Genomic DNA, 27,934 nt, shown 5'->3' on the forward strand with positions numbered 1-27,934 from the left:
CATATTATATAATTTATATAAATTGAAAGATTTTTTGGCTAGTCAGATTGACAAATTTAAATGAATTTTTAATTTTCCATTCCAATCCATTCCATTAAAAGCATTTTTCAAATACTGCATTGCTATTAACACAGTATGACTTGTATCGTACCATACCTGCTGTCGTTCAAGAATCAAACACACTTAATATTGGTTTTAAACTCATATTGATGATAAGTTTTAATCGTAAAGTTAAGATTGTTTGTAATGTAACTTTAATTGCAAATATTTTTTTACAATAGAAGGATCATCTCAAAGTTTTGCTTGGATGAGAAAAAAGTTCTAATTTCTTATCGTAGCTTTCAATTTTTAATGTGTGAATAAATTTCAGTTTGCCTCGATTTTGGAGCAACATAAGGAGAAGAGGAGAATGTATGGGATTTTACATCATAGATATATATATATAATTTGCAACGGCTTTTTCAAGTTGATTCTTGAATGTATTTTCAACATTTACATATACTTGGAAGTTTTCATAATTTAATGTAGTTATGAATTCATTACTATTGTAGAGTTAAAATTAGGAAAATGTATAAAATCGTCATTTTAAACATTTGGAGATATAGTGTATACGACTAAAAATTTTAATCATCGATAGCTGCTGTTTTACACCATGCAGAAATTTTGAGTTTTTCATATGCTAAGTGGAACCATTGTATATGGTGATATTAGGGGTTAATTGAAAAAATAAATACTTCCAACAAAACTGTTTACTAACAAAAAAAAGGCGTTTTACAGAAATATGAATCTAGCATAATGTTTTTTTCTATTTTGATTTGTAACAGTGCCTTATTTGACAAAATTGACTAGATTGTTTCCAAATTAATATAATGGCTTAAATATACAATAAATGTCTATATGTTTGAAAAACTTAGATAAGGTTAATACATACAATCTGGACATCGCTAAAGCTGTTAATGTACCGACATTTAAAAGTTGCAACTCTACATATTTAATTCAGTTAGTGCGTTAAGAAAATATACAGGCAGTTTCAAAGCTGCCGCCCGTCCTTTCTGAATATAAACCGAATATAAATAGTCTCCTTCCTTAATGCAAATATTTTGCCGATTAATCATTGAATCTTCGAAGTATGTTCTCGTTTGTAAACACAGAAGCGTTAATACGATCTACTAAATTTTTGATTGAGTAAAGTTCTCAATTGCCTACTATGATATGCTGGATTCACATTATGTTGGAACCAACAACTCAATTTTAACTTGATCCAAAAATGGATTGTCATTTGAGAAATTTAAATATTACATTTATTAACCGTATCCTTTAGTGACATTATTCCATTCATAAAAAGTATGGTTATTAATTATTCCTGTTCGAGTCTTCCCTTAGCTTTTGGATGAGCTTGTCTTTGATATGAAAATTTTACTGCATAGTCTCTAGCTACAGCACTGGCATATGATGCATACTTGGAACTTCTAACATATTTAATTGAAAAAATAGCTATTTAAAAATATACATAAAAGTATGCAGATAATTTTTTGTGAGCTGACTTCATTTTTACTAACGTTTGCATATTTACAGAAATTTCATTCGTTTTAGTCCTTCGATTCATGTTTAGAAGAACTGGTATCAATTTTAAGACAGCCTGTGAAATGTAGCTTTGTCTTAACATTTTCTTGGATGGATGAATTTGAATGAATTAAAAAATACCTTTCAAAGTGAAGGAAATTATTAAATTAATATTAAATTATTATTAATAGGGTAAAAAATTTGGTCCATACATTAAATTATTATAAATAGGTCATAAATTATTTTTGCAAAAAATATTTATCTAGAACACACATATAAAGCATACTTATATTCACAAACATGATAAATCAATAAATCAATACAATTCTGATTCATAATGAACACACTGTTTACACTACCACAACAACAACACTCACAAATACACTGTCTGATGTGCGTTTCAATAACCAAGTTACCTTCAGTATCAGAAGACAACACCTTGTTTATCAAAACGAGCGTCAGACAGTGTGATTGTGAGTATGCATTGGTACACAGTGTGTTCAGTACAGTTTGCAATATAAATTAAAACGTAAACAACCATATATTTCAGAGATATACGAAATGAAATCCCAATAAAGCCATGTTTACGTTATTTTATGTTGATAGTAAGTTTGTCAATACTATAAACTTTTTGAATCTCACTATAGATTTAAACTATTTCTCTCAAATGAGTTCTATATAAATATATCGTTTCGAAATATCTACTTTGTCCTAACCAAAAACGCTTCAACTGAGTCTAGGGCTAAGTTTTTTTTTGTTTTCAATCATAATTTCTCAACGTTATATTTAAAAAAATATAGTCATAAACCTTTACTATTTTGTTCCCGTTTAATCTTAACCCCCTTCTCTCTCTTACACTCCCAATGAATTATGCGATTAAATTAACCCATTAGCGCCCAGTGTACTCGAATGGGTACACCTAAATTATCTCAATTTCAGCGCCACACAACGGCGTATTTCGTAAATGTAACATAAAAACATTGTTTACTAGTGTTATTTTAATAGAACTGTGGCAGTGATTATCAATAATTTTGAATCAATTAGATTTGACTGTGAATATATTTACCGCGCTTCTACGTATTGCTGATGTAATTAGAGGTGAGTTGATATTATACACTACAACCGACATTGTAAATAAGTGTGACTGAATATATGTGTTAAAAATGTTTTAAAGGTTATGTATCAATAATATGGTCATATGTAAAAAGTCCTACAATATTATGTTTTTTTGTTATTCTGATGTAAATCTCGGTGTACTCATTTGAGTACACTGGGCACACGACTATACTGGGCTATTTTTCCAGCAACATTCTACAATGGACATCAACGGAATTGCAACTAGCTCTTTTTATGGTAAAAGATTCAAAACCTTAGCTTCTGCAATTGATGCTGTTGAACAAGCAAATAAGCTAATTTGGAAGTTGATGTCGTTATAATTCCGCCAGAAGTGGATTATCAAAGTGACGAGGAAGAATTTGATGAAGACGATTGATTGATTAGCAACCGAAAATTTGGATAGTATGCCACTGTTAGAGAGATGGCATCTTCTAAAGGGGAATCCTAATTGGACGCAAGTACCTACAGTATTAGAGATAGATAGCACAGATGGAGCCGAAGTTCGGTTAGAACAACTTCGACAAGATCTAAGAGGGCTGAATGCTGTACAGATTTTCGAAAAACTATTTGATGACGAAGTGGTCCAACATATTGTCGACCAAACCAACATTTATGCGGCATCTAAGAACAATCATAATTTTGTAACAACCAAAGAAGAGTTAAAAATTTTCGTTGGCGTTCTTCTCTTTTCTGTGTACCATAAATTACCTCGTGAGCACCTTTATTGGAATCTTGATGAGGTTGTTGGAGTTCCATTTATTACAAATGCATACAAATAAAAAAAAAATTAAATTTAGCAGATAACAGAACACTGGATACTGAGGACAAAATGTACAAAATTCGGCCACTTATGAACATTCTCAACTCAAAGTTTCAACAACGGGGAATTTTTCATAAATTCTTGTCTATAGACGAAGCAATGGTTAAATATTATGGTCATCAGCGTCATCTGTTCAAGCACCAACTAAAATTAAAACCTCGCTTCCACTAGGTTCACGAGTGGTCCTTGATTTTACGAAAATAATTGATGCCCCAAGTGATCATGTCCTATTTTTCGACAATTATTTTGCAAGCCATGATCTTTTAAATGCACTTAGAAAGATTTGAATACGAGCTACTGGAACTTTACGTGACAATCGTACAAAGAAATGACCTCTTGTACCCACCAAGACAATAAAAAAAAAGAGAAGACCGTGGTTTCTTTGATTTTCAATACGACGAAAGAAACCAACTTCTATTTGTTAGATGGAATGATAATAATGCAGTAACGATGGCTACAAACTATGATTCAGTCGAACCTTTAGCACAAGTAAAGAGATGGTCTTCAAAAAGGAAGGAGAAAATTTCAGTGCCTCAACCGCAACTTTTTAAAAACTACAACCACCTCATGGGCGGTGTTGATCTGATGGACCAAGGAGTCAATAATTACAGAATTGCCATCCACGGTAAAAAAATGGTGGTGGGTTCTTTTTACTCACATGATAAACGTAACTGTTGTAAATGCCTGGTAATTACATAAAATTATCTATCCTAATGACAAAACAGATATTTTGCAATATGTTAGAAGTATTACTCGTCACTACATACAAATCCTATAATAAGGCTATACAAAGAAGATCTGCATCTAATAGACCTTCTGGTTCATTACCAAGAAGTATTTTTGATGATCCGATTGGGCATTTCCCTTAAAAAATTGAGAACCAGCTCAGATGTCGTCAGTGTCATATGAGGGCTAGATGGATATGTGAAAAATGTAATATGACTCTGTGCATTGAACGAGAGTGTTTCAAAATATCTCATTCTTAGTTCTTGTTTTACAGTGTTATAACAATCGACATATAACATCATAAATATAAAGTTTAACATTTTTGGTAATACTTATTACCTCATTGTACTCATTTGGGTACACGTTTTTTTTTTCGAAAGCATAAACAAAAAAAAATAATTTTATTACAAGTACAAGTTTGAGGAGGACATTTTTAGGTAAATAAAACCTAATTTAATATTTTTTTTCTGCTAAGGCATCGGTGGGCACTAATGGGTTAATAATTGAAAAAAATTTTTTTGCCCATTTGGTGGAAAGATGTAGAACAAGTTATAAAAAGTATCATACGTTCGAAACATTTAGATCAATTTTGTATATTAATACATTTTTTAAATTATATGATTTGTACATAGTTAACAAGAAATGGAGTAATTACTACGCTCCATCATATCCCAGCCAATGTATCGGAGAAATTTTTCAGAGAATGTCAATTCAATGTAATATGTGCAATTACTGTTATTTATTTATATATTATAAGGATAATTCAACAGTAAAGAGGTGAAATGAGGCCAATATGACGAAATTAACTACAAATATACAATTTATTGTATCAAATTATTGGTACTGCATGCCATAATTATTTTATAATTGATGATTTATCAACCTAAGTATTTGGAGGTCGAATGTGAATGTAACGAAAAATTCATTTCGCTTTAGATATATGGAAATACTAATAGTTACTTGTTACAATGTCTATGAAGTTAAGCAAATGGTATATTAACTAAACGCCACTGCATATTTGGTTAATATGATTTGGAAATGAGTTTTGGTCTTTGGATTATTGTCGAACTTATTTGTTTGATATGAATCGTTTTCAGGATGTAGCAGGTGGTCTGATAAATTTAAATTTTGAGAAGAAAAAAAATTGTATCCAACAAGGTTTGATTGAATTATGTTCCAGATATACAGGTATTGGTAGGAAAACTAAAAGTAAAGCACCTGAGAAAAATCTTAGAAGAGCAATACCCAATCATTGTACTGGTACATGGTAATGGTGATATAACTTTTCGCATTAAAAACGTTGTGTTTTCAAAATAATCAACCCACTTTTTAGGATAATTCTGTCGCGTTCGATTGCTTGAGTAAAACTACCGGCATAGAGTGAGTTAACAATATCCCATATACAGAAAGATTCTGTGTCGGGTGATTCATAGGTTTAATCACCAAAAAAGTAGAAAAAGGAATGTTAAAAAAACATTGTTGGCAATAAAACTTGTGTAGAAGGGTTGTATTAGAAATTATTTTATACAGAATCAAAAGTGCGACAATAAAGCGAAAGAAAATATAGTGAGCTGTGTATAATGTACAATAAATACGTTTTATGTTTTTTTATACATATTAACAATAATTTGGCGAAAAACTATTCTTTAATTAGAAGAGATAATGAAATAAATATCTCCAAAACGATAAAATATTTATATGGAACTAATTAAAGACAATTGGCGTAAAATGAATCCTGAAATTATAAAAATAAACAGAACGCTTCATTTAACACACAAATTAAATGCCTACTTTCTATATAATTGAAAATTCTGGTGAAAAAAAAATATTATGTACAAAAACCATTTAATACAAAATTTCCTCATTCAATATTTTGTAATTTTTGAATAACATGCCCATTATCACTAAAATCCCATTATAAATCTCAACGATTGTTAGAAAGTGTATTTTTACTTTAACAATGATCTCTAGTGTACTAACGAATCTTCTATATCTGCTTTAACGTTTCTGTTAATTGCAAAATTTAACTGATTTTTATTATAGAAAAATATTTACTTCTAGAAAAATCAAATTCTGGTTGTTTCAAAGAATCTTTCTTATGCCCCCCTGCTAAAAGTTTTAATACAATAAAATTCGTTTTACATATTGTTAGTAAATCTGTAATTTCGTTATCGGGTATTATACTTTCTAATAATTGTCGAGCTTGATGGAAATGTTTACAACCTGCTATATACAAAAAAACACTATCAACAGGTTGTTGCTGGAATCTCTCAAATGATGTCATTTCTCTAAATTCCGAGTACACAACTGGTGGTGGTGTCAAAAGGTTTTGGAACGGAGCAAACCTGTGCTCATAGCGTATTTGCTCACTGTCGAATCGAGGATGTGGCATCGTCAACTTTCCTTCTAGACGAAATCCCATTAAGGCCTAAACATAATATGAATATGATATAGTATCTATAATAAATATTACTTTCATTTACTCAATATTTTCCAATTATGTATTTTAAATAATAGACATGTTTTGGACATGAATACTAGCAGTGTACATTAATTTCTAGAGCTGATAGTATATCCAAAAATGATCCTCAATATTCAAGAGACTTTTCAAATAATGTATCACAACACCCACATTTCCATTTGAAAATTTTAGTGATAGCGCCATGACGCTCACATAGATGACGTCAAATATAAAAAGGTAGGGAGGACGCATTCAATTTTGGGTATCCTGTAAAAACAATTTTAGCTAAGTTTAGTGTGGTGCTTGAGTGTCACAATGCCGAAACTTATTTAAATTGACATAAGGCACTCATGAGGAAATGGCAGGGATGATTACCAAATAACATAAGCCTCGTTTTGTTATAATTTTTTTATGTACTTCTCGTTTTTCTCAATTTTTGATTAATACCATATCTTTTTAAAAACTTATTTTTTTTAGTATAAACTGTTTTATTATTTATATTTAATGTTCCTTCTAGAAGTTTTACCATGATCCCTCCAAAAAAATTTTTTCTTTTCTATGAAATTGGCGTGAATCAATCAAGTAATTAATTTACATGAACTAGATAATCATACTAGTTAATGGAAAACTTGTATGATATGAATTGTAATTAACTTTCAATTTATGGAGAAATTTAGCGAATAAACTGGTATTTATAATATTACAATTATCATTATTCCTAATAATTAATTCCAGAATATGAACGCCGTAATCAGAATCGAATTTAAATACTTTGGTACTCATTTTAAGGTCTCAATCTCCCTTATTACGTTTAAAAAAATTTCATTAAAAAAATATGCTTCCTTTTAAAGGTACTATCAGCTCTACAAATAAATGTACATATTTCTAGACCACGTTGTATGGAAATTTGGTAGTCTATTGGTTCCCATATGTAAAAGACCTCATTGGTGAGTACAAAATATTGTTCAGACCAGGTAGATCCACTATCGATCATTAAAGTCAAAGAAACTTTAAGGAAGGATATGGGTATATATAACGTAGATATTCACCAAATAGCACCCATGTTATTTAATATAGCTATGGAATATATCTTAAGAAAAATGACTATTCATCCCCAAAACATCCTGTTGCAGGTTATCGCAAATAGCAGCATATGCAGATAACATCAATATAATGGGGGAATCACTACCAAAAGTTAAAGACGTATATGGAAATAGAACTAATAGTCAAAAAACGAAAGTATTAATAAAAGCTCGTACAAACAATATGTTCTAGAACGTTACAATAGGATACGATAAACTGGAAAGAGTAACGGATTTCTTATACCTGGGTGTACAACTTACCAAGGATGGAAACAAAAACATAGAAATCAGAAGAATAATCCATCAGGCAAATACGGCATACTATGCTTTCCTGCACATATTTAGATCTAGAGATGTACAAATAAACAATAAAGACAGAATATACAAAAGCATTAAAAAACATAGAGAAAATAATACTAATAAGTACTTTTGAAAGGAAGATATTAAGAGAAATATATGTAAATTCAGATATAAACATGAGCTATAACAAAAATACTAGAAACTACCCTCTCGGAATTTGTTAGAAGGCAGAGACTAAGGGTAGTCCATATGGTTCGAATGGATGAATAGAAAATGCTAAGAAAAGTACTTAATTCAATTTTCAAGGGCGTAGGTCAATTGGAAGACATTCGAAAAGGTGGCAGAATTCGCAAAAGACGCAATCAGTCTTTTAAAGATACATAATTGGAAGAGGGCAGCTGTGAACAGGAGCAACTGGGGACGAAATGTTAGGACAAAGCCCGCAACAGGCTGTAACATCATAAAAGAAAAAAGTCTATTGGTTTTACCAATAATTCAGTAAAAAGAAAAGACAGATTCCCAAATAACAAATATATGCTGTTTATTTAATTGTGTTCTTGATGAAGAATAGCAGGTTATCCCAATCAAACACTTCTGTTATGCTAACATATATGTAATAAAAATTAATAATATCTTACCTTGTAGTAGCCTCCACACATGTTCTGCAGCGCTTGTAGGTAAATTATATCTTTATTATATGGTCTAGCTTTCTTTTTATATTTAGGTTTCTTCTTAGAAGTTCCTTTATTTTTGTGAAGTTCATTTAGAAGCTCGTTTTCAACTAGGAAGCTATCTGCTCTTGATAAGGCTGATATAAGCCATCCATACAGAAATTCGTACAAATACCTTGAAGAATACAAGTATTATAAAATTGCAATTAGTCTGATTAATTTTATATATAAACAAAAATATTATTTGGTACGTCCAAAACGTTAATGGAATTTGATTTAAGACGATTACATCAAAATATAATAAATCTCATGTTATTGGATCTAGACGTGACAGGAACTCTAAGTTTATCTTTGTGAGGCAGCATTAGAAAAACCTGATTACAAAATTGGTGTTGTTACAGCAAAATATAATAAATCTCATGTTATTGAATTTAGACGTAACAGGAACTCTAGTTTATTTTTGAGGTAGCATTAGTAGAACCTAATTACATAATTGGTGTTTGACATTTTCAATACCGAAATTTTTTGGAAAGAGGCACCGAAAAGTAATGTTGCTTTCTTAAATTGAATTTAAACAAAAACTTTTAACAAATTTGTATTCTTAATCAGTAATGAAAACATTTTCATTATTAATAACATTTTGGTGGTACAAATTTTCAATGCCGAACCGATAAAATCGGTTTTTGAGTACAGTTTTGATTTGTCGCGTTGTAGGATAACGCCTCTTCTGTTGACAATCGTCGGATATTTTTCGATTGAAAATTGATTCACTCAAACCAACTGTTTACAATAATGATCTGTATATAGTTTGTATATATTTCAGCACTTCAAAGTTAACAATTCCGTGTATACTTCACCAAACACACACAGAAAGCACGTTGCTTTTTTATTTTGAATTTTATTTGTTTGTACTTCTATTCGTAACATTCCGTTGTCTGATGTTGTTGGTCTCTTTGATCGATACGTGTCAGAGAGGTAAAAATTACTAGATCTGACATAGAGAACCATATTTGGAATTTTTAAATGCCTAATGCACTTTGAATGAGAAAGGGTGTTACCTAAATCTCAATGAATTTGATAAAATATAGAATTACAGCATACGCAAACCCAATATTTGTAAGAGTGTCAAGACACTAACGTGGAGACATGATATCCTTTAAGAGGGTAATACGTAATTAGACACTGTATAAAATAATGATTTGCAGTGAGTTAATTCAAAAATAACTTTACATATTTTTACCTTACCAGTAGATATAATAAAATTCGTGTACGCTATATAATTCCAATTCAAATCCAGCCAGCAGGTACATAATCATTATTCTTAATGTGTGATACAAAATCCAGGTTCCAAAACATGCTATATGTGGCCTAGACAAAGAGGAATTAACTGACAGATTGTGTAAGTACGCATCTACCCTCTCGGCCTACAATAATTTCAGAATTACACAATTTTTAAAATTTGAATACAATAATATCAAATTATACATTTTTGGCATTGTAATAAAGCCTATCCTCGACATTAGACGAAGTTGGTGGCTCTGTATGACGGAGATAGAAATTATTGGAGAATAAATACTGCTTACCAATTTAAAGCAATATGCATAAGTTAGATATTGCTTCTTTTATTGTACTAAAATAATGTTGTTTTAAGACAGAGTTTCCGCCGAATTGAACAGCGAAGTTGTCGAGACCATGGCGGCCAGGGGCTAGCCACAGGGCAAGTGGACAGGTGGTTATAGTCTGATTGGTTAAAAATTAACCCAAAATGAGCTTTTGTGACCAGAAGTCGCAATATTAGCACGCCACAAAGTACAACAGTGGGATACGTGACTTCTTTTGTTGTATATGGGGTCTTTCATCGAAGATCCTCCACTGGATATACACCCCTTCTCACATACGGGGCAACATGTGGTGTACGGAGCTAGTAAAAACCACAGTGCCAATGACAGAGTTCAGCACCTCGCGTGTCTTAGTATCACAGGATCCATGAATATGGCCCTTAAGTTCTATTAGGTCTTAGGAGCTAGCGATATAATTCGAAGCTATGAGGACAGTATACAGGTTAAATATCTTCAACAAATTGCAGGCTAGAGCACCTGGTCATGCGAAAATTCGAACGAAGGCTGCGGGTGAATGTCTAATCATTTTCATAGGTAGTGACAAAATATAGACTTGAAAGCATACATCATTGACAGAGAACCGTGGACGGGTGACTCTAAGCCTATAATACTAAATAATGGAGCTAGTACACAGATGACCTTGTACAATTAGCCCAAAACGAATTCTTGTTGTAGGCAAAAGTGTTGCTGTATATCTCTTTTGTTTGCTCGTAAAGCAGGCTCTATAGCCTATACTTCTTTATATACAGTTTTGTTCAAACTGAATTATAAGTGAGATACAACTTTTTAGAGGGCCGAGTGATGTGATGATTTTTCTAAAATTAGAATTCAAAATATAATAACAAATATTGAAAAGAAAATATTAAATGAATAAATACTAGTATATATTTTATACATAAAGATTAGGTTTTAAGTTCTCCCAAAAATTCGATAATTGTATAAAAGCAATAATTTAGTAGAAAAGGGTTTGTAAAGTGTTTAAATTGAATTCCTGTCATATTTCATACAAAGCCCCAAATCCATACATACATACATATCTCATACAATTATATGGATGTAATATTGCACAAATGAATTATGCAACATCTAATTTTTTTACAATCTAGATGTTAGATTTACAGTATCCTTATTCTTGTATCATAAACATTGGTATCTGTGAAATATGTAGCAATGAAGATATAGTTTTTTCACATCCACGACATCGTTAACATGATCCTGCCAGTCAGATGAAGAATGAAAAGTTCTATTAGCGTCCTGAAAGTCTGAAGCAGCACCGGCTCATTCCTGATTCATCGTATTAAGAGTTTGTGGAAAAAATAACGCATTCTAACGATACCGCACTCACCCTATAGTTCTGATATTGCTCCTGCCACTAAACGAGTTAATGGCAGATGAATCAGAAGAATACTTTGAATCTTTGGAGCAACGATGGAATCATTCTGTAGAGTTAAACAGAGACTATTGTGAAAACCAATAATACAGTCATGAGTGAAAATTTATTTGCTTGTTTTTTATTAACAAAATCCTGAAACTTAATTGACACATCTCTTATGTTTCTTATGAACAAATTAATTTTTAAGTATTTCAAAGATATACAAGCACGAAACTAGCAAAATTTCGCGTTTTGCAGATTTTCTATTCTTCCTGTAGTAGAGTAGTTGAAAACGTCTTAAGCTATGAACTTCAAAATATTTATGCAGTGGTAAACGGCTACGATGCACAGAATTGTTAAAGTGAAACCTGAAAAAGTCCGTTTGATGGGTTTGCAACTTTTAACAAAGGAGAAGTAGGTTAACAATTACATTATACTTTCTATTAAACATAGAATTTAAATATGACTGAATTATTGAATTTAACAACTAGTTTATATATTTCAGTCGTTACTGGTTTTGAAAGTTACATTACATTTATTATTTTTGTCAAATATTAAGCTGAAACGGACTGAGACTTGCTAATATTTTGTCATCCAAAGTAAGATATTTACATATTTTTTCAGTTTTTGATAATCTACAGATAATCAGTATTATATTTCTCATTTCGAACCAATTATCGGGTTTTATCTTGTACAGAATGTTTTTTAGATATACCAGAAAAAATAATCAAAAGATAATCAATCAGAAGATTTTATGGGCTACTCTATTGTAACCTTTTTTCCTGTCTTGAAAAAAGTGCTGTGATGTGCCTCTTGTTGAAACTAAATGTTATTAAAATTGTTGCCAAATCTATTACTTATTGATGGAACTATTTGTTTCATGAACAAATCTAAATTGCCTTCTACAAATAATTTTCTTTCAAAGGCATTTGTATTCGATATTCTCACATTCATCTAGAATTAGGATCTAGGATCACTTGTGGCGATTAATTATACTATATAACATATGGCTTCTTAGGAGTAAACTACTTTTAACTTTTGCATTATAATTTCACACATCATCATCAAAATAGTTAGTATGCATGTAGTTTTTTTAATGCATATGGAAGGATGTTCTAAAAACTTTACATAGCATCCAGAGATTTTTCATCATTAGATATGATCTTTGATCAGCCAGTTTTAGGACAATTTTTATTTGAGCCCACTCAAGTTTCAAAAATCTACAAACTACAATTTTATAATTTAGTTGCAAACTGGATACATATCATTAAATTAGCTCCTTCGATACCTTAGATTTCATAATTTCTCATCATGAGAATCGAATTTTTTCATATTCAGCAAACAGTTAAACTTTAAAAGTAATTCATGACATTTACACAAATATTGACAACAAACGTACTATTATTATGACAGAATTTTTCAATAATTCTAATCTCAAACTGTACCTTCCGAACCATTAAATTTAGAATTATGTGGTTTCAATGGCTGTCTTTGTAATTACATTACGAAAATTGCAAATACATACTGAGATGTATTGCTTGAAAAATATGAAAGAAGTTATTTTGTATACACTGTATACTTAGGTACATAGCCTGAATTATTTAAAAAAAAACTAAATGTTGAAAATTACAACATATACAAAATATAACATAAATTTAATTTACAGCAAAAGTATTTAATTCTAAAACTATATATATCTTGTACATACCTCATCCTGTAAGGATGTGAATTCTTCCAAAATATGTGCCAATTTATCTCTTTGCCTTGCCCTATTATGTCCACACAGTTGCAAAAAATTTATAAATGGCCTTGAACAATGGGACAAAAATGTATCAACATAATGTTTTGCCTAAAAAGTAGTCACAAGTGTTTATCAAAGTATTTCTATGAATTTTAATGAAGCTTGGCTTTTTATACGTTACTTCTTTTCTCAATCACTCCCTTTTCATCACCAAAATATGTGTTAAAATAATAACCATGATTGCCCTATTTTATACAGATCACTCATTCTTACCTCTGGGTTGTTCAATAGAGTCTTTGATAATAATGCTGGGGGACAAATGAAACTCTTTACAGATTCCCGTAATATGTCTTTTAAATTGGCGGGGAAAGAACGTGAATACATCAGCTGCAATGCAGATCTTGATAGTATACAGGGGCTAGATTTACTGAAATCAATAAAGAAATCCTGAAATAAATAATTTAGAATTAGCGTAAGCCATTGTAAAGTCACATAAATTTCAATTTAATGTAAATATATTAAAATGATTTCTTTTAACTGAAATTATAATTTGAACAAACCTCATAATTTTATTTGCAGACCAAGTAATAAGTATGTATGTTCGAGGCGTGATAGAAAATTACAGTAAATGAATTTTAATAAAATCAATCACTTAAAATTTCAACTAGTATATTTTGGCTTATCAGTTTACTATTATAGCCACTGTTACTATATATGTTACTAAGTTGTACTGTGACGTTTGCGAAAAATATAAAAAAGAAACCCTAAAAATGACCACATCAGCCACCATGTAGTTCTTCCGAAAATAAAAAATTTGCTTGAAGAGAAACATTGAGAAGGATACAAAAAAAAATGAAAGCTATTAATGTTATGTTTTCAGCTTGTTTCTAACAAAAAATTTTTGGATCACATCTTGTATCTATGATTTATAATAGAGGAAAATGTGTGTTTTTATTTTGTAGTACTAGTAACTACTTTCCTGATTATATATAACGACATTTTACTTACCAAAGCCTGATGTAATGAGGTAATCAGCTGAATTTTACTAACTATTTTAAATCTCTCAGCCATTTCAATGAAATAAGTAATAGCTTCATGTCTTGATTTAATTTTAGTATATCTAGGAAAAGTTGGAGGCAACAGTCGGTGGTTTATAGAAGGTTCAAATCCCAGTATATATTCGTTTTCAGCTAAAAAATATGAGAATTACGCAAATATCAAATAGCAAAATGTGTGTTCATAATTTATGTGCTAGTTTATTGGCAACCAAAATGCCAATGCCAAAAATAAAAATGTAATATTATTATAACATAGAGATGATCTGATGATGAAGCTGGAAGGTGGCCATAGAAACTCCGTTTTGGCTCATTTGATTCGTCTTGGCTAGTAATTTGATACTATATGGTAACCAAGGTCTGATGATAGAACTGAAATATGTTCAAAGGAACTCCGTAATTAAAAGACGCAACCCCATCAAGTTTGGGCTCATTTGATCCGTCTGAACTAGTATCTTGATTGGCGCGAATGTGCAACTCCAACAAATTTGGGAAACAAGTTCTGTTTTATATGAACTGATTAGATTGATGATGTTGTACTGAAGCTCTTATCCCTCTACAATGGACCTCTTGGGGATGGACCAGTTTTGTCCTATAATCGTGAGAACAACATAAACAAAAAAGAAAGTACTTCACAAAGAAAACAACGTTTAAAGAAGGCGATATCAATGGAAGGAAATCAACAGAAAATTGCTAATAAAAGTGATGTTCACAAGCGGCAACGATTATAAATAATAAGTTAAGCAGGGGCTAAACATAGAGAAAACGAATCGTTAGAACGCTTAAATTGGCAGGATACTGATAGAATACGTACACACGAGAAAAGGTCAAGGAGTCTGCTACTGCTACATCAGTTGTGGAGCAAGTTCAAGTAGCACTTTGGTTCATGTTAACACAATCTACTCTAGCCAGAGCAATGACAGGAATTTTGAATTTATACCATATTTAATCGAATTAATATTTTTGGTTCATTAGAGTCAATTCGAGTATTTTTCCTAAATACAAATTTCATCAATTCAAAAAAATAACTTACGATCTTCACTTTTTATTCCCAGTCCTACAGTGTTTTGTATTATATATAGCATATCAAGACAACTGTTCAATAATCTATGAGATTCTGAAATTGGAGGTTGATCCTCCTTTCTAAAACAAGATATTAGCACTTGCAGAAATATTCTTAAAAATTTAATTCTTCCAAAAACTGCATGAATTTCATGATTTGGTTGACTTCTAGTTTTCCTATGAAGATCTTCTTCAACTTCTCGAAGCATGCCAATCATTCGTTGTTCAGAAATATCTGGATTTAGATGATAACCATATTGCATGGGTTGGAAATCTTCCTCTTCATATACCATCCCACTACAAAAAAAAACACTTATATACATTCCTAATAATGTATTATTTTTGATAAATTCAAGTGTGAAATATTTGATAGCTGCTTCAAATGTACAAAATACTATTCCTTTGATGATATGTTTTGCAGATAAATAAGTCACAAAATATTACGATGATATATTGAAAAATTCTTAGCATACTATAGAACCAAACAAAATTTCGATGTCAAAATATTTTATTACTCAACATATTCTCCTCTTAATTGGATACATTTATTACAGCGAACCTGCAACGTTTCTAGACCTTTCAAAAAAAATGTTTCTTCTTGCTCTGCAAACCAGACCTTCACAGCTTTTATTATCGACTTGTTGCAAGAAAATTTACGACCTTTTGAACTTTTTTCAGTTGATGAAAGAGATAATAGTCGGATGGAGCCAAATCTGGTGAATAAGGGGGGTGTTCTAGTCATTCAAACCCCAAGTCAGGAATTTTTTGAATGGCAACATAAGATTTGTGTGCAGGGGCGTTGTCCTGCAAAAACAAAACACCTTTGGATAGCTTTCCGCGTCTTTTCTCTTCAATTTTTCCCATAGAGTGGTCAGTAATGTCGAATAGTAATCTCCAGTTATTGTTCTACCCTTATCCAAAAAATCAATCATGATTACTCCATGACAATCCCAAAAAACTGAAGCAAGAACTTCGCCATTTTATCGATTGTTGCTTTGTTTCTGGATCGTAGAAATGTACCCAAGTCTCATCCATAGTAACAATTCGGTTTAAGAAGTCTACATCGTTTTCAAATCGAGCACAGATCGAACGCGATGCTTCTATCTTTGTACGCTTTTGGGCAACATTCAAACATTTGGGGATCCATTTTGCAGCAATTTTTCTTATATCCAAATTGACGTGAACTATATAATAAACGCGTTCGTATGAAATATTCAGTGCTTCAGATATCCGTTTTAGCCCAATTCGATGGTTTGATAAAATCATGTCATGAACTGCATAGATATTTTCGGGAACTGACACAGAAACTGGCCTTCCGGATCGTTATCATCTTCAATGGAAAACTTAACCTCGTTTGAAGCTTGCAGTCCAATTTTTCACGGTCGCATACGAAGAACACTGATCACCAAGGGTATTAAGCATATCTTCGTAAATCTACTTACATCTTAACCCTTTTAAATAAAGAGACTTAATGATGGCTCGATACTCCAATTTTTCGATTTTCACAATTTCGGTGGACATATTTTTTCTTTATCTAGGACACAATACCCAAATATAGTTGCCCATATCCAGAAAATAATGGCTATGTTTGGTACAAGCTATTTGTGCGAACAAACGTTTTCAATAATGAAACTAAGGAAAAATTGTCTTCGTAATAGGCTTTCGGATGACCTCCTTTTTTCATTATTAGCAATTCAGCATCACAAATGGAGCCGGCTTATGACGAAGTCATGCAGAAACAAAAACATTTCCACATGTCACATGTTCCCACAAAGACCAACGCTCCTCAACCTTTTGCTTCGCGGCTAACTTTAGTTCAATTAATTGCAATTGAAAATGTTATTTTTTAATATTGCACAATAAATTAGTGTTTCAGAAAAATCAAAACAATATTTCTATTTTACTAAATAATGTAGTGCTACTTGGTCCGTCATATATTTCGTTAGCAAAAATTGGTACGCGAAGAAAAAAGTTTCCCCATCCCTGGTATGGACTATACAATCTTTCTCTGAACTACTTAGTATGACAAGAAAAATATTTAATACATGTATATCTAGCCACCAAAATTATTCATTGAGTGACACTACTGTGATATTGATTGAAATAATAAATTAAAAAAGGAGGGAAAGGAAAAAGCATCGACATCCAGGTGATTTAGAACCTGTCGGTATATATTTTATTTTTCATTACTTTAAAATATCTTTGAAGCAACTGGAGTGTGTGAATGTATTTTATAAACATTGGGAAACTGCAGGAAAAGAAATTTGGAAGTGGATCGATTTTGAGAAGTAATAAGAGAGATAGATTGGAATGATCGGTAGGTAGCAATTCTTTCCGATTTAATGTTATCTTTTCATGAAAATTGAGGAAAACCATATAGAACGAATATTGAATAATTGTTTGAATTCCTTAATTTACGAGTTAAGAGTCATAGATATGCTTATGGAATTAACATGGTTACCCAAAACGAAGGGCTATTGGAAATATAACATAGAATAATGGCTTCAAAAAGATTCCTTATTTGAGGCGTAGTTTATATTTGTACTATAAAAAATCCTAACAATGTTTGTTTTAACTTGAAAACTATCATACACAACACTCTTGTTATTACTGACACGCGTTTTTCCTGTTCAAAGACTGAAGACAAACTTTCAAAGTCTCTGAAGAGACCAACTTGGTTATCGCAAAGAGCGTCAGATAATATGTGTCCTATGCAATAATAACAAAGTCTGTTTAGTCTGGGTCCCTGGTCACACAAAAGAAATAAAAGGCCAATTCACTAGCAAGAAATTACAAACGCTTTTAATTAGCACAGAACCTTTGTATGTAGAATTTGAGGGACAGAAAAATCAGTTAAAATAAAAATGAATAAATAGTTTCTTTTGTGCTGTGCTAATTATGAACGTTAAATGGCATCTATAAAACAGCGATGAATTTTGTCTCGGCTAGCTAGGTAGACAAAAAGTCCCCAACCCATAGATATTTTACTTCACTACCAATGTATCATCAAGAAAATTGGCACCGCAACCAGTGGCGTACCCTCTAATATAGATGGCAAATGAACAGCAGATGCAAGGTAATATTATATACACCCATCCTTCGCATACTCCTTATATTCAAACAGCACCTCAACTCCAAAATGTCAACCTAACTCAACCACTCAAGATCAAACAAATGATTGGAAGTTAGTCGAAAATTCAAAGGCGAAAAATCGATGCAGCCTAGATACTAGAACAGTACAACAAACTAAAATAAATGATTATTTGTTCACCTCACCTGTAACTACCACTAACAGATTTAAAACGTTAGAAAACAACCTAGAAGAGAATAATAGAAAAATCTGAAACACAAAATAGTAATAAACCCGAAAAACCTAACAAACCACCACAACATAAACAGCAGCAATAATCAAACTCAACGATAACTATGATATAAACTGTTGGAAATAGTAACAAAAGTTCACGAGCCGTGTGGCGACATCTATGTTCATACACAATGAATGTATTGTCTTCCTTCGTTTTCTTTCTTTTTTGGTAATTAGTTAATAACACATTCAATAGCGTAAACACGTTGTTTGTTTTTTCAGTACCTTTTTTCAACGTTTTACCCAAAACTAAATTAGTTATCTGCTCAAATAAATTAGTAATAACAATAGGTTATAGGCCAGGATTGTTTCCAACGCGAAGTTTCGGGTATTCAGTAGTTCGGGAAGTGGAGAAAAAGTTTTTATTTTCGTGTCGCGGGCGTTTGTGTTTCGCGGAAAAGATGGCGTCAACTATTTGACGAGTGTGCCGAGGCTTTTAGGTCGCGAAAACTATGACGAATGAGAGAATGTGTTTGTGCTCGAAGGCTTGAACAAATGCCTTGACGGTAAGGAAACCGATACAACCACCATTGCCAAAGCAAAAGCTAAGTTAGTTTTAACCATAGACCCAAGTTTATTTCCTCATGTATATGATGCAAAAACTGCCCAAGAAGTATGGACAAATCTCAAAAAGTTGTACGATGACAGTGGTTTCATGCGAAGAATTGGACTTCTGCGTTTGCTGATTTCTGCGAGACTTGATTATGGCTGTGGAGCACTCCGGAATCTCTATCACTACAGATTCCATCAAAACTAAACTCCTTGACATGCAAACAGATACCTACAATAATGGTAACAATAGTGCGTTTACGGCTAACAGGAATTTCAAACCAGGTTTCCGCAAGCAGTTCAGAGAGGGCGCCGGCAGAGCTAATTTCAAATGTAAATCAGGTGGTTCTGTCAGAGGTAGCCATGTTGGAATGTCAAATAGAGAACGTCAATCGAGTACAGCAATAGCTGATTCTAGTGACAACAAAAGGGATTTCAGTAACATTGTATGTTTCAAATGCAAAAAAATGGACATTTTATGTCAAAATGCCCCAATACTAATAGATTTGAAGGTGGATTCAGTGCTGTGTTTACTACAGCAGATTTCAATGACACCGACTGGTATGTTGACAGTGGCGCCAATGTGCATTTCACAGCATCTAAACAATGGCTGAAAGATCAAAGGAATCCATATTTGCCTGAGATTGTGGTGGCTAATAAATCTAAAATTAATGTGGAATGTGCTGGTGATATTGAAATTAACACAATCACAGATAGAGCACACAAAATATTGTTAAAAGGAGTTCAATATGTCCCAGGTTTTCCACAAATTTGTTATCTGTGTGTCAATTAATTAAAAACGGAAACAAGGTATGTTTTCATAATAATGGATGTGATATTTTCAATCAAAATGATGTTTTAGTGGCAACAGCTAGTCTGAACAACAATGTTTATAAACTGGATGTTTGTAAAGACACATCAGTAAGTTTTCAGGCAGCCTGAACAAGACAGCCAAGATGGTAGATGGTTTTGTATGTAATGATAATGCCAGAATAGAAAATCGTGAAGTGTGCTGTAAAGGTAAGCAAGCCCGTTTGCCTTTTCCAAAGGAAGGTAGTCGAGCACAGAAAGTACTGGAAGTAATTCATAGTGATATCTGCGGTCCCATGGAAACAACATCCATAAGTGGAGCCAAATATTTCTTGACATTTATAGACGATTACAGCAGAATGTGCTTTATCTACTTCCTCAAAACAAAAGACGAGACATTTGGTAAGTTTAAAGACTTTAAATGTTTAGCCGAAAACCAGTAAGATGCTCAAATCAAAATTTTAAGAACCGATAATGGAGGAGAGTTTTGCAATAGTGAACGTATCAAACCCAAAGTCAATCACCTTCATATTTATGGCAGTGTAGCTATGGTTCATGTTCCTAAGATCGATAGGAACAAGTGGGATCAGAAATCAATCAGACATATTCTTGTTGGCTATGATGAAACAACAAAGGGATATAGATGCTTTAACCCCGCAATAAGAAAGGTGACGTGACGTGACTATTATGGACAAACAGCATACACAATTACCTGTCACGGAGTGCCACACACTTCAAGAAGTCCCGAGTGAGAATTCCAGTTCAGTGGGAGAAAGTGACAACCACAACTCTGATAATGACAGTGACTATGTTCTGGCTGAGCCTTCCAATGAGCCAACTGCACTGGAAGCACCAAGAAGATCTCAAAGAGAACCGAAGAAGAAAGTCTTTGATGAATATATAACATATTTCAATGGTGCTAGTACAAGTGATAAATCACAGGATAGCGTAGATGTTCCAAGGAAGCACTTTCAAGGCCAGATAAGCATGAATGGGAGCAGGCCATGTTAGAAGAGATTAATTCATTCAATGAGAATGAAACATGGGAGCTCGTCGATCCACCAGAAACGGGGACAGTTGTGAAGTGTAATGGGTGTACAAAGTGAAAAGTGATAGTGACAATAAAAATAGGTATAGGGCTCGACTGGTAGCAAAAGGGTACACACAGAAAGAGGGTGTTGATTATTTCGAAACCTTTGCTCCAGTAGTGAGACACTCAACTTTTAGACTGTTGATAGCACTAGCCGTTAAGTTAGATTTAAAAATATTACATTTAGATGTTAAGACAGCTTTTTTAAATGGGGTTTTAAAAGAAACTGTATTCATGCAACAACCAGAGGGTTTTGTTTCAAAAAATAATGAAAATAAAGTATACCTGTTAAAAAAGGCTGTGTATGGATTAAAGCAATCTAGCCGTGCATGAAATGAAAAAGTTGATGAGGTTTTGTCAAATGTTGGATATAAAAAATCAAAATTTGAACCGTGCTTGTATATAAAAAAGAATGAAGGGAATTAACTTACAATAGTTGCACTATATGTGGATGATTTTTTTGTTTTTTCTGCTGATATTTCCAATGAAATAAGTTTTCTTGAGGGTCATTAAAATAATAATTTTAATATAAAAAATCTTGGAGAGGCTAAACAATGTTTAGGAGTTAGAATTAACCGAGATTATGTAGAAAATTATGTAACTTTAGACCAGGAACTTTATATAAGAGACTTATTACAACGTTTTGGAATGTTAGAAAGTAAGGCAGTTAGTACTCCTCTTGATAATAGTGTCAACTTGAGTAATGTTGAAGGTTAGACTTGTGATTCGAAGATTCCTTACCAGGAACTTATCAGAAGCTTAATGTACTTAGCTGTAATGACTCGCCCTGACATATCTCATGCTGTTAGTCTATCAAGTCAGTATAATAACTCTTATACAAAGTTACATTGGCAATATGCAAAACATGTACTTAGGTATTTGAAAGGAACTGCAGATTTTTCCATGAAATTTAGTAAAAATAATTCAAAATTAACAGGATTCACAGATGCTGACTGGAGGACAGACAAGAAGGACAGGAAGTCTTTCACAGGCTATGTATTCAAACTTTCTGGGGGTTCCGTTTCATGGAAAAGCTGCAAGCAGCGCACAGTTGCTTTATCGACAACTGAAGCTGAGTTTATGGCCTTAAGCATGGCAGCTAAAGAAGCCATATACTTAAGAAATCTTTTGTTTGAGATTACAGGAGAATTGGATTGCATTAATATATTTAATGACAATCAAAGTGCTCAAAAACTGGCATGCAATCCAGTTTTTCATGATAGATCAAAACATATTGATATCAGGTACCATTTCGTAAGAGATGCCTACTAAATAGTAACAAAAGTTCACGAGCCGTGTGGCGACATCTATGTTCATTTCTATGATATAAACAACATTAATAAATCTAGAAAGTGCTGAAACTTGAAACATACAAAATACGAAAAATATTTTGTGATTCTGTGAAATGACATAAATTCCTAACGACAAAGGAAAGTCGAAAACTTTATAAATAGTTTCCAACGTGAGCGTTAACGGGGGCGCACGTAATAGTTTATCAATCCAACTTTTTTCAAGTAAAAATTATACCAAAAACAAAAGAAACCTACTCAACTCAGCATAATGGACCTAAAATCGCAGTAGAGAACATTTGAAATATAAAACACTTCCAAACTAAATCTCCATTATCTATGTTCTTTGTTGATTCAAAACCAACAACAATAAAGAAATCTATAACTTGGATTCTTAAACCTTAACGTAAAAATTGGACCACCTCGCCTAAAAAGGGAGATAATACAGTGCACCCGTTGTCAAATCAAAAAGGATGCTCCGTTTATAAGGAACTTAAATAATATAAATATCCTTCTCTGAGACAAACGCAGAATCAAACAGTAATACAAAAAGGTGCCGGACAAACCAAAAAACCTGGAGCTTTGCTCAGACAGGCACAACCTTGTTATGAACTTTCATCTGACAATTCACCTATTCTAATAAATGTAAGTACAGAGTTTATAGGAGTTGCTCAACCACCAACTTTACATAACAGATTAACTAACTAGTCATATTCCGCAACATACTTAACGGGACGCTACACCTCAAAATTCCATTTAAAACGAACATCAACATTGATAACGCTGTTCAACACCGCACAAAGTCTATTCAAGAAGCATTATGGGCAACAATACATAAGAATGAAAGACACGTAAACAACAAGAACTACCTCCCCAGTTGTTGAACCTAGACATAATCAGGAAACGTTACAACTCAAAAATAAATAAATACAAAACTGTCTCAAAAACCTGTCGGCCACGCTAACAAGCGATTATTCACTTTGGAACAATGGATCAAAAACTGTAGCATTAAAATAAATGAAGTCCGACCACATTACTTGCACTCAGAGAAAATGTACATATCTAACTGACCCATTCAATGGTCATTTCTCACAAAAACAGGAGCACGTCAAATACTTAGGGATTCATCTGGATCACAGACTTAGCTGGAGAGCACACATATTCGTAGTATTGTAAACGCCACTTGATATGTAACTAATAATGTAATTGCTTAGAAAGACTCATAAATTTAGTAATTAGCATTTTATAGGCACCACCATCCCATTAATGAGTCCAAAATAAAATACATGGTTACATCAAGGAACAGAAGAACTCCCCCGGGGGCTTTCGAAGTAGGTCTGTATAAGTTCCAAAAAGGTACCGTCGTCTAAATACCTGGGATCACTAGTGACCGAAAATAATGACAACTTGATAGAAATAAGGGAAAGTGTGAAAGCGGGGAATGGAGCATACATACTTTAGTCTCTAACGACTACTAAAGTAACGTTTACTGAATTGGAGAACGAAAAAGCGGATCTATCGCACAATTCTATGTCTGGTTATCATGTACTCTAGCGAGACCTGGATATTGAACTGTGGCGAGGAGCGGCTACTCTACCAGCTCTATGAAGACCTCAGCCTGGTGACAGAAGTCAAGAAAGGTCAGACTCAGATGGCTAGGCAACTTGGAGCTTATGCCTAAGAAGCGGGGGGTACACAAAGAATAGAAGCCAGAGAGGCGGCGATTGTCTGGCCGACCGCGCAAACGATGGCTGGATGATTTCGATGAGGATCTTTGGGAGCTAGGTGTGAGGGGTGGAGACGCCGAGCGTTGGACTGTGATGACTAAAAGAATGTGGTGGACGAGGGCAAGGCTCTTTGAGGGTAGTAGTGCCAGTGGGTTGGTTGGTTGGTGGGAAATTAAAAACAAGTTTATATGCAAAGTCCACATTTTTTATCAACATATGTGCAATTTTATAGAAGAATTCTATTTTTCTTGAAGTATATCAACTTTTCTTATAATATCACAAATGAGTACTGATGTTTTTAAAACCCTCCATTATTTATATTTGTTAACAAGATTTTTCCTTAAATGAAATTTTATTTCACTGACGATACCAAAATCAATATCACCAAATAAAAGTGATTTTTTTGAATTTTTCTCTAAAAATAATTTGAGTATTTTGAGGATGAAGAATAGTAATTAGCACTTCTTTAAATAATTAGAATGTCTCAGTAGCATATTTTTAGTAGTTTCAATATATTCATACTAAGTAAGAATTACATAAAATTGGGAATAGAAAAGAACATCTTTCTATTAACCGAGAACAAACAATGAATGCAAAGATTTATTTAATAATTATTATTATCAGATCCTGATCAACACTGGTACTTTTAAAAATAGAAACCTATACAAACTATCAACTATGTAGTAATGACAAAGATGAAAAACAGTGAAAGAGTAATGTTTTGAAGGGGTGATAATTATTTAAACAACAATGAACAAAATATTAAACTGAAAGAGAAAATTGAACAAATATTGGATCTTATCTTCAAATTTGCCTTGCATTTGTTCTACAAGTTTAAATGTTCCGAACCTAAAAAAATAGTTTACATAAATTAAAAGTACTGCATAAGTACATAAGTTCTTTGAAACAGAAATAAATTAGGAGATATAACAGGTACTTTTTTTTGGTTCAATCTACTTCAGGAGACATAACTAATAAAACTAGTCTTTTATACCCATAATTGGATGAAGGCAGCTAGATAATGATAAAATAAGTAGTTTGCACAATAGTTCACAACACCTACTCAAGTAACATAAAAAATATTAGTTTGTACTTACGACTTTGCATTTATAAAATAATTTTAATTCACATGTGCTTTATAATTAATATAATATTAAAAAGTACATTAATTACCTACTTACTTATGAACCAAATCCTTGATAACCTCTAGTAATTTATACATTGCCAAACAAAAAGCTTTCAGTGTCCTGTCTCCTATCATATAAGGCTTGTGTAAATAAAGGTTAATAAAAACAGTTTGAGCCAATGAATGACCTTCCAACCATGAAACCAAACAAGCAAAGGTGCTATCTATTATACCTATTATTTCCTTATAACTAAATCCTTCTAGCTTTAAGATATTATCCTGAAAAAATATTTATTACTTTAGAAGAATGGAAAAGAATATCACAAATTTATCACAAAATTGAACATGAAAACTCTAATTATAAAGTCTAGTCTATCCACTGAGTTGCCAAATTCAAACTTTGGGAGTAAGTAATTTACATACACTTTATATATAATCTGGATAAAGATTAGGGTTGCATTGCATTGTAAACTTAAGATCTGTTGTGCTGCCTCTTAGCTTTGTTATTAATATGTACAGCTTGCCTTACAGTTCAAAAGTTCTAGTGGATTCCAGTATATGTGCTGTAATAGGGAGACATTATAGAACTAGATTGACCAAAATTTCATCCTTCTTCCCATAGAATCTACATTCTTCAATTTCTAATTGACAAAGCTGGTGAGACAGTACAGTTTGGTTTTACTGAGATCCAAATAAATCCAAATAAATAAATATAATAATATATAAAAGTGAATGAATATTTATTTAAATGAATTAAGTTTGTGTTCTAAAATTGGGAATTAGTTTTACCACTGCATATTCACCAGATGTAGATGAAGTTAGTTGATTTTGAAGAATAAATGGTGCTACAATAGAGCTAGTAGCTAAAAAAAGGAAATAATTAAGTTTGGAAACAATTCCAATACACTAGGAAGGAGAAAGTTAGTGGCCCAGATAGGTTGAAACTCATAGGAAAAAAATTTCACAAGTGTATTTCAATGATTATAATTATTTTTATATGATTCTTTTATTTTCAGTTCAACTGTGACCTTAAAATCACAAATAATATGAATGATCACTGTTAATTAGACATCTGAGCAAAAAATTTAATTTTGTAATTTCAAAATTCTCATAATAATGCAACCTTAGTATAATTTTTCAATTAATATTTACCATATCACATAAGCTAAGAGTTAATGTATAGAGTATGTAATGTATATGGAGAATGAATATGAGCTCCAGAAAAATTGTTGAACTAGAAACTAAACATTCTCCTGAAATCGCCAGAAGAAGAGCAACAATGCTAAAATATTTCCCATTTATTTGATAAAGGATTATAAATGAAGTCTTTCATTTTTAAATTTTAGTATACTCAAAGCTGCAGATACAATATATCACCAAATACTTTGGATTTGTTTAGTAATACTAATTGTTTTCTTGACCTCTACATTATTTACAGATTTCTATGAGACTCATTCAATAAATAAGTAGGAATCATACGAACCTGTACAGCTTGATCAAATGATACAATTTTTCTAATTCCTCTATTGCACAACATTCCAGCATCCATTTTTGGATCCATCATCTCAATTGCAGTCATTGCGTCAAAAAGTCCAAATAGATCATCATGAAGGAGTTGACCAAGTTTTAAATCTAGAAAGATATTCATAAGTTGAAAGGAAAAGACCAAAAATATATTCAATATTTTTCAAGAAATCGTTCTTGAAATGTTTGTAACTATATTTATGTTTTAGTGGAAATGGAAAGAGAATAAATGGTTTGATGTTAACGTCGAAACTTTTTCATTTAGATATACTTTATTAAAATCTTACCTTTTACTGCTTCTTGAAATTTTGGGGTGATATCAATCCAATTTCCAAACAGTTTCCAAGAACAAGAATGAGAACTATAGAAACATCATGATATTATTTTATACTTATTTATTTATTTTAAACTCACCATTCATTTTCCATTTCTAAATCACTTTTATTTTTTTATTAAATGTTTAAAGAAATTGATACATAACCTTACTTCAAACTAAATTTGATCAATTCAATCAGAAATGTTTAATGTAGTTGCTGAAGTTGTCAATAGATGGTAATAGAGGACAGTACAATGCCCTTCGTATATGGATATTGATATACTAATAATTATCTTACTGAATAAAAAACTGAAGAAATGACTTTCTGAATTCTTTCTGACTGTATATAAAACCCAAATAATGTCATTCTCGAAATAAACTGATATTGTATACCACCCCTACAAAATAAAGTAGAATGGCCTCCATAATGTTTATTATTATATTAACATTATAATCTTATTATATCAACATCAAAAGTTTCTGAGTTTGTGTGAGTTATATTGGGAACTGGTTTTTTGTTTTGCAAAACTTGTCCATGTTATATAATATTT

The 27,934-nt window shown here is 32.1% G+C and overlaps 1 protein-coding gene across 1 annotated transcript; it reads right to left on the reverse strand.

Annotated features, from left to right (window-relative positions):
- Positions 1 to 734: 734 nt before the first annotated feature.
- On the reverse strand, positions 735 to 27,739 carry LOC130901323 (N-alpha-acetyltransferase 35, NatC auxiliary subunit). The gene is made up of 11 exons (XM_057812630.1): positions 27,482 to 27,739; positions 27,355 to 27,428; positions 27,027 to 27,175; positions 25,599 to 25,822; positions 15,560 to 15,885; positions 14,480 to 14,661; positions 13,745 to 13,918; positions 13,439 to 13,579; positions 9,985 to 10,163; positions 8,707 to 8,914; positions 735 to 6,653 (listed from the first exon to the last, which is right to left on the reverse strand). The coding sequence occupies exons 1-11, from the start codon at positions 27,493 to 27,495 to the stop codon at positions 6,249 to 6,251; spliced, it is 2,076 nt and encodes a 691-aa protein (XP_057668613.1). The 5' UTR covers positions 27,496 to 27,739; the 3' UTR covers positions 735 to 6,248.
- Between the last annotated feature and the right edge of the window lie 195 nt (positions 27,740 to 27,934).

The sequence above is a fragment of the Diorhabda carinulata genome, chromosome 1 (genome assembly GCF_026250575.1).
Source record: "Diorhabda carinulata isolate Delta chromosome 1, icDioCari1.1, whole genome shotgun sequence".
Taxonomy (NCBI): Eukaryota; Metazoa; Arthropoda; class Insecta; order Coleoptera; family Chrysomelidae; genus Diorhabda; species Diorhabda carinulata.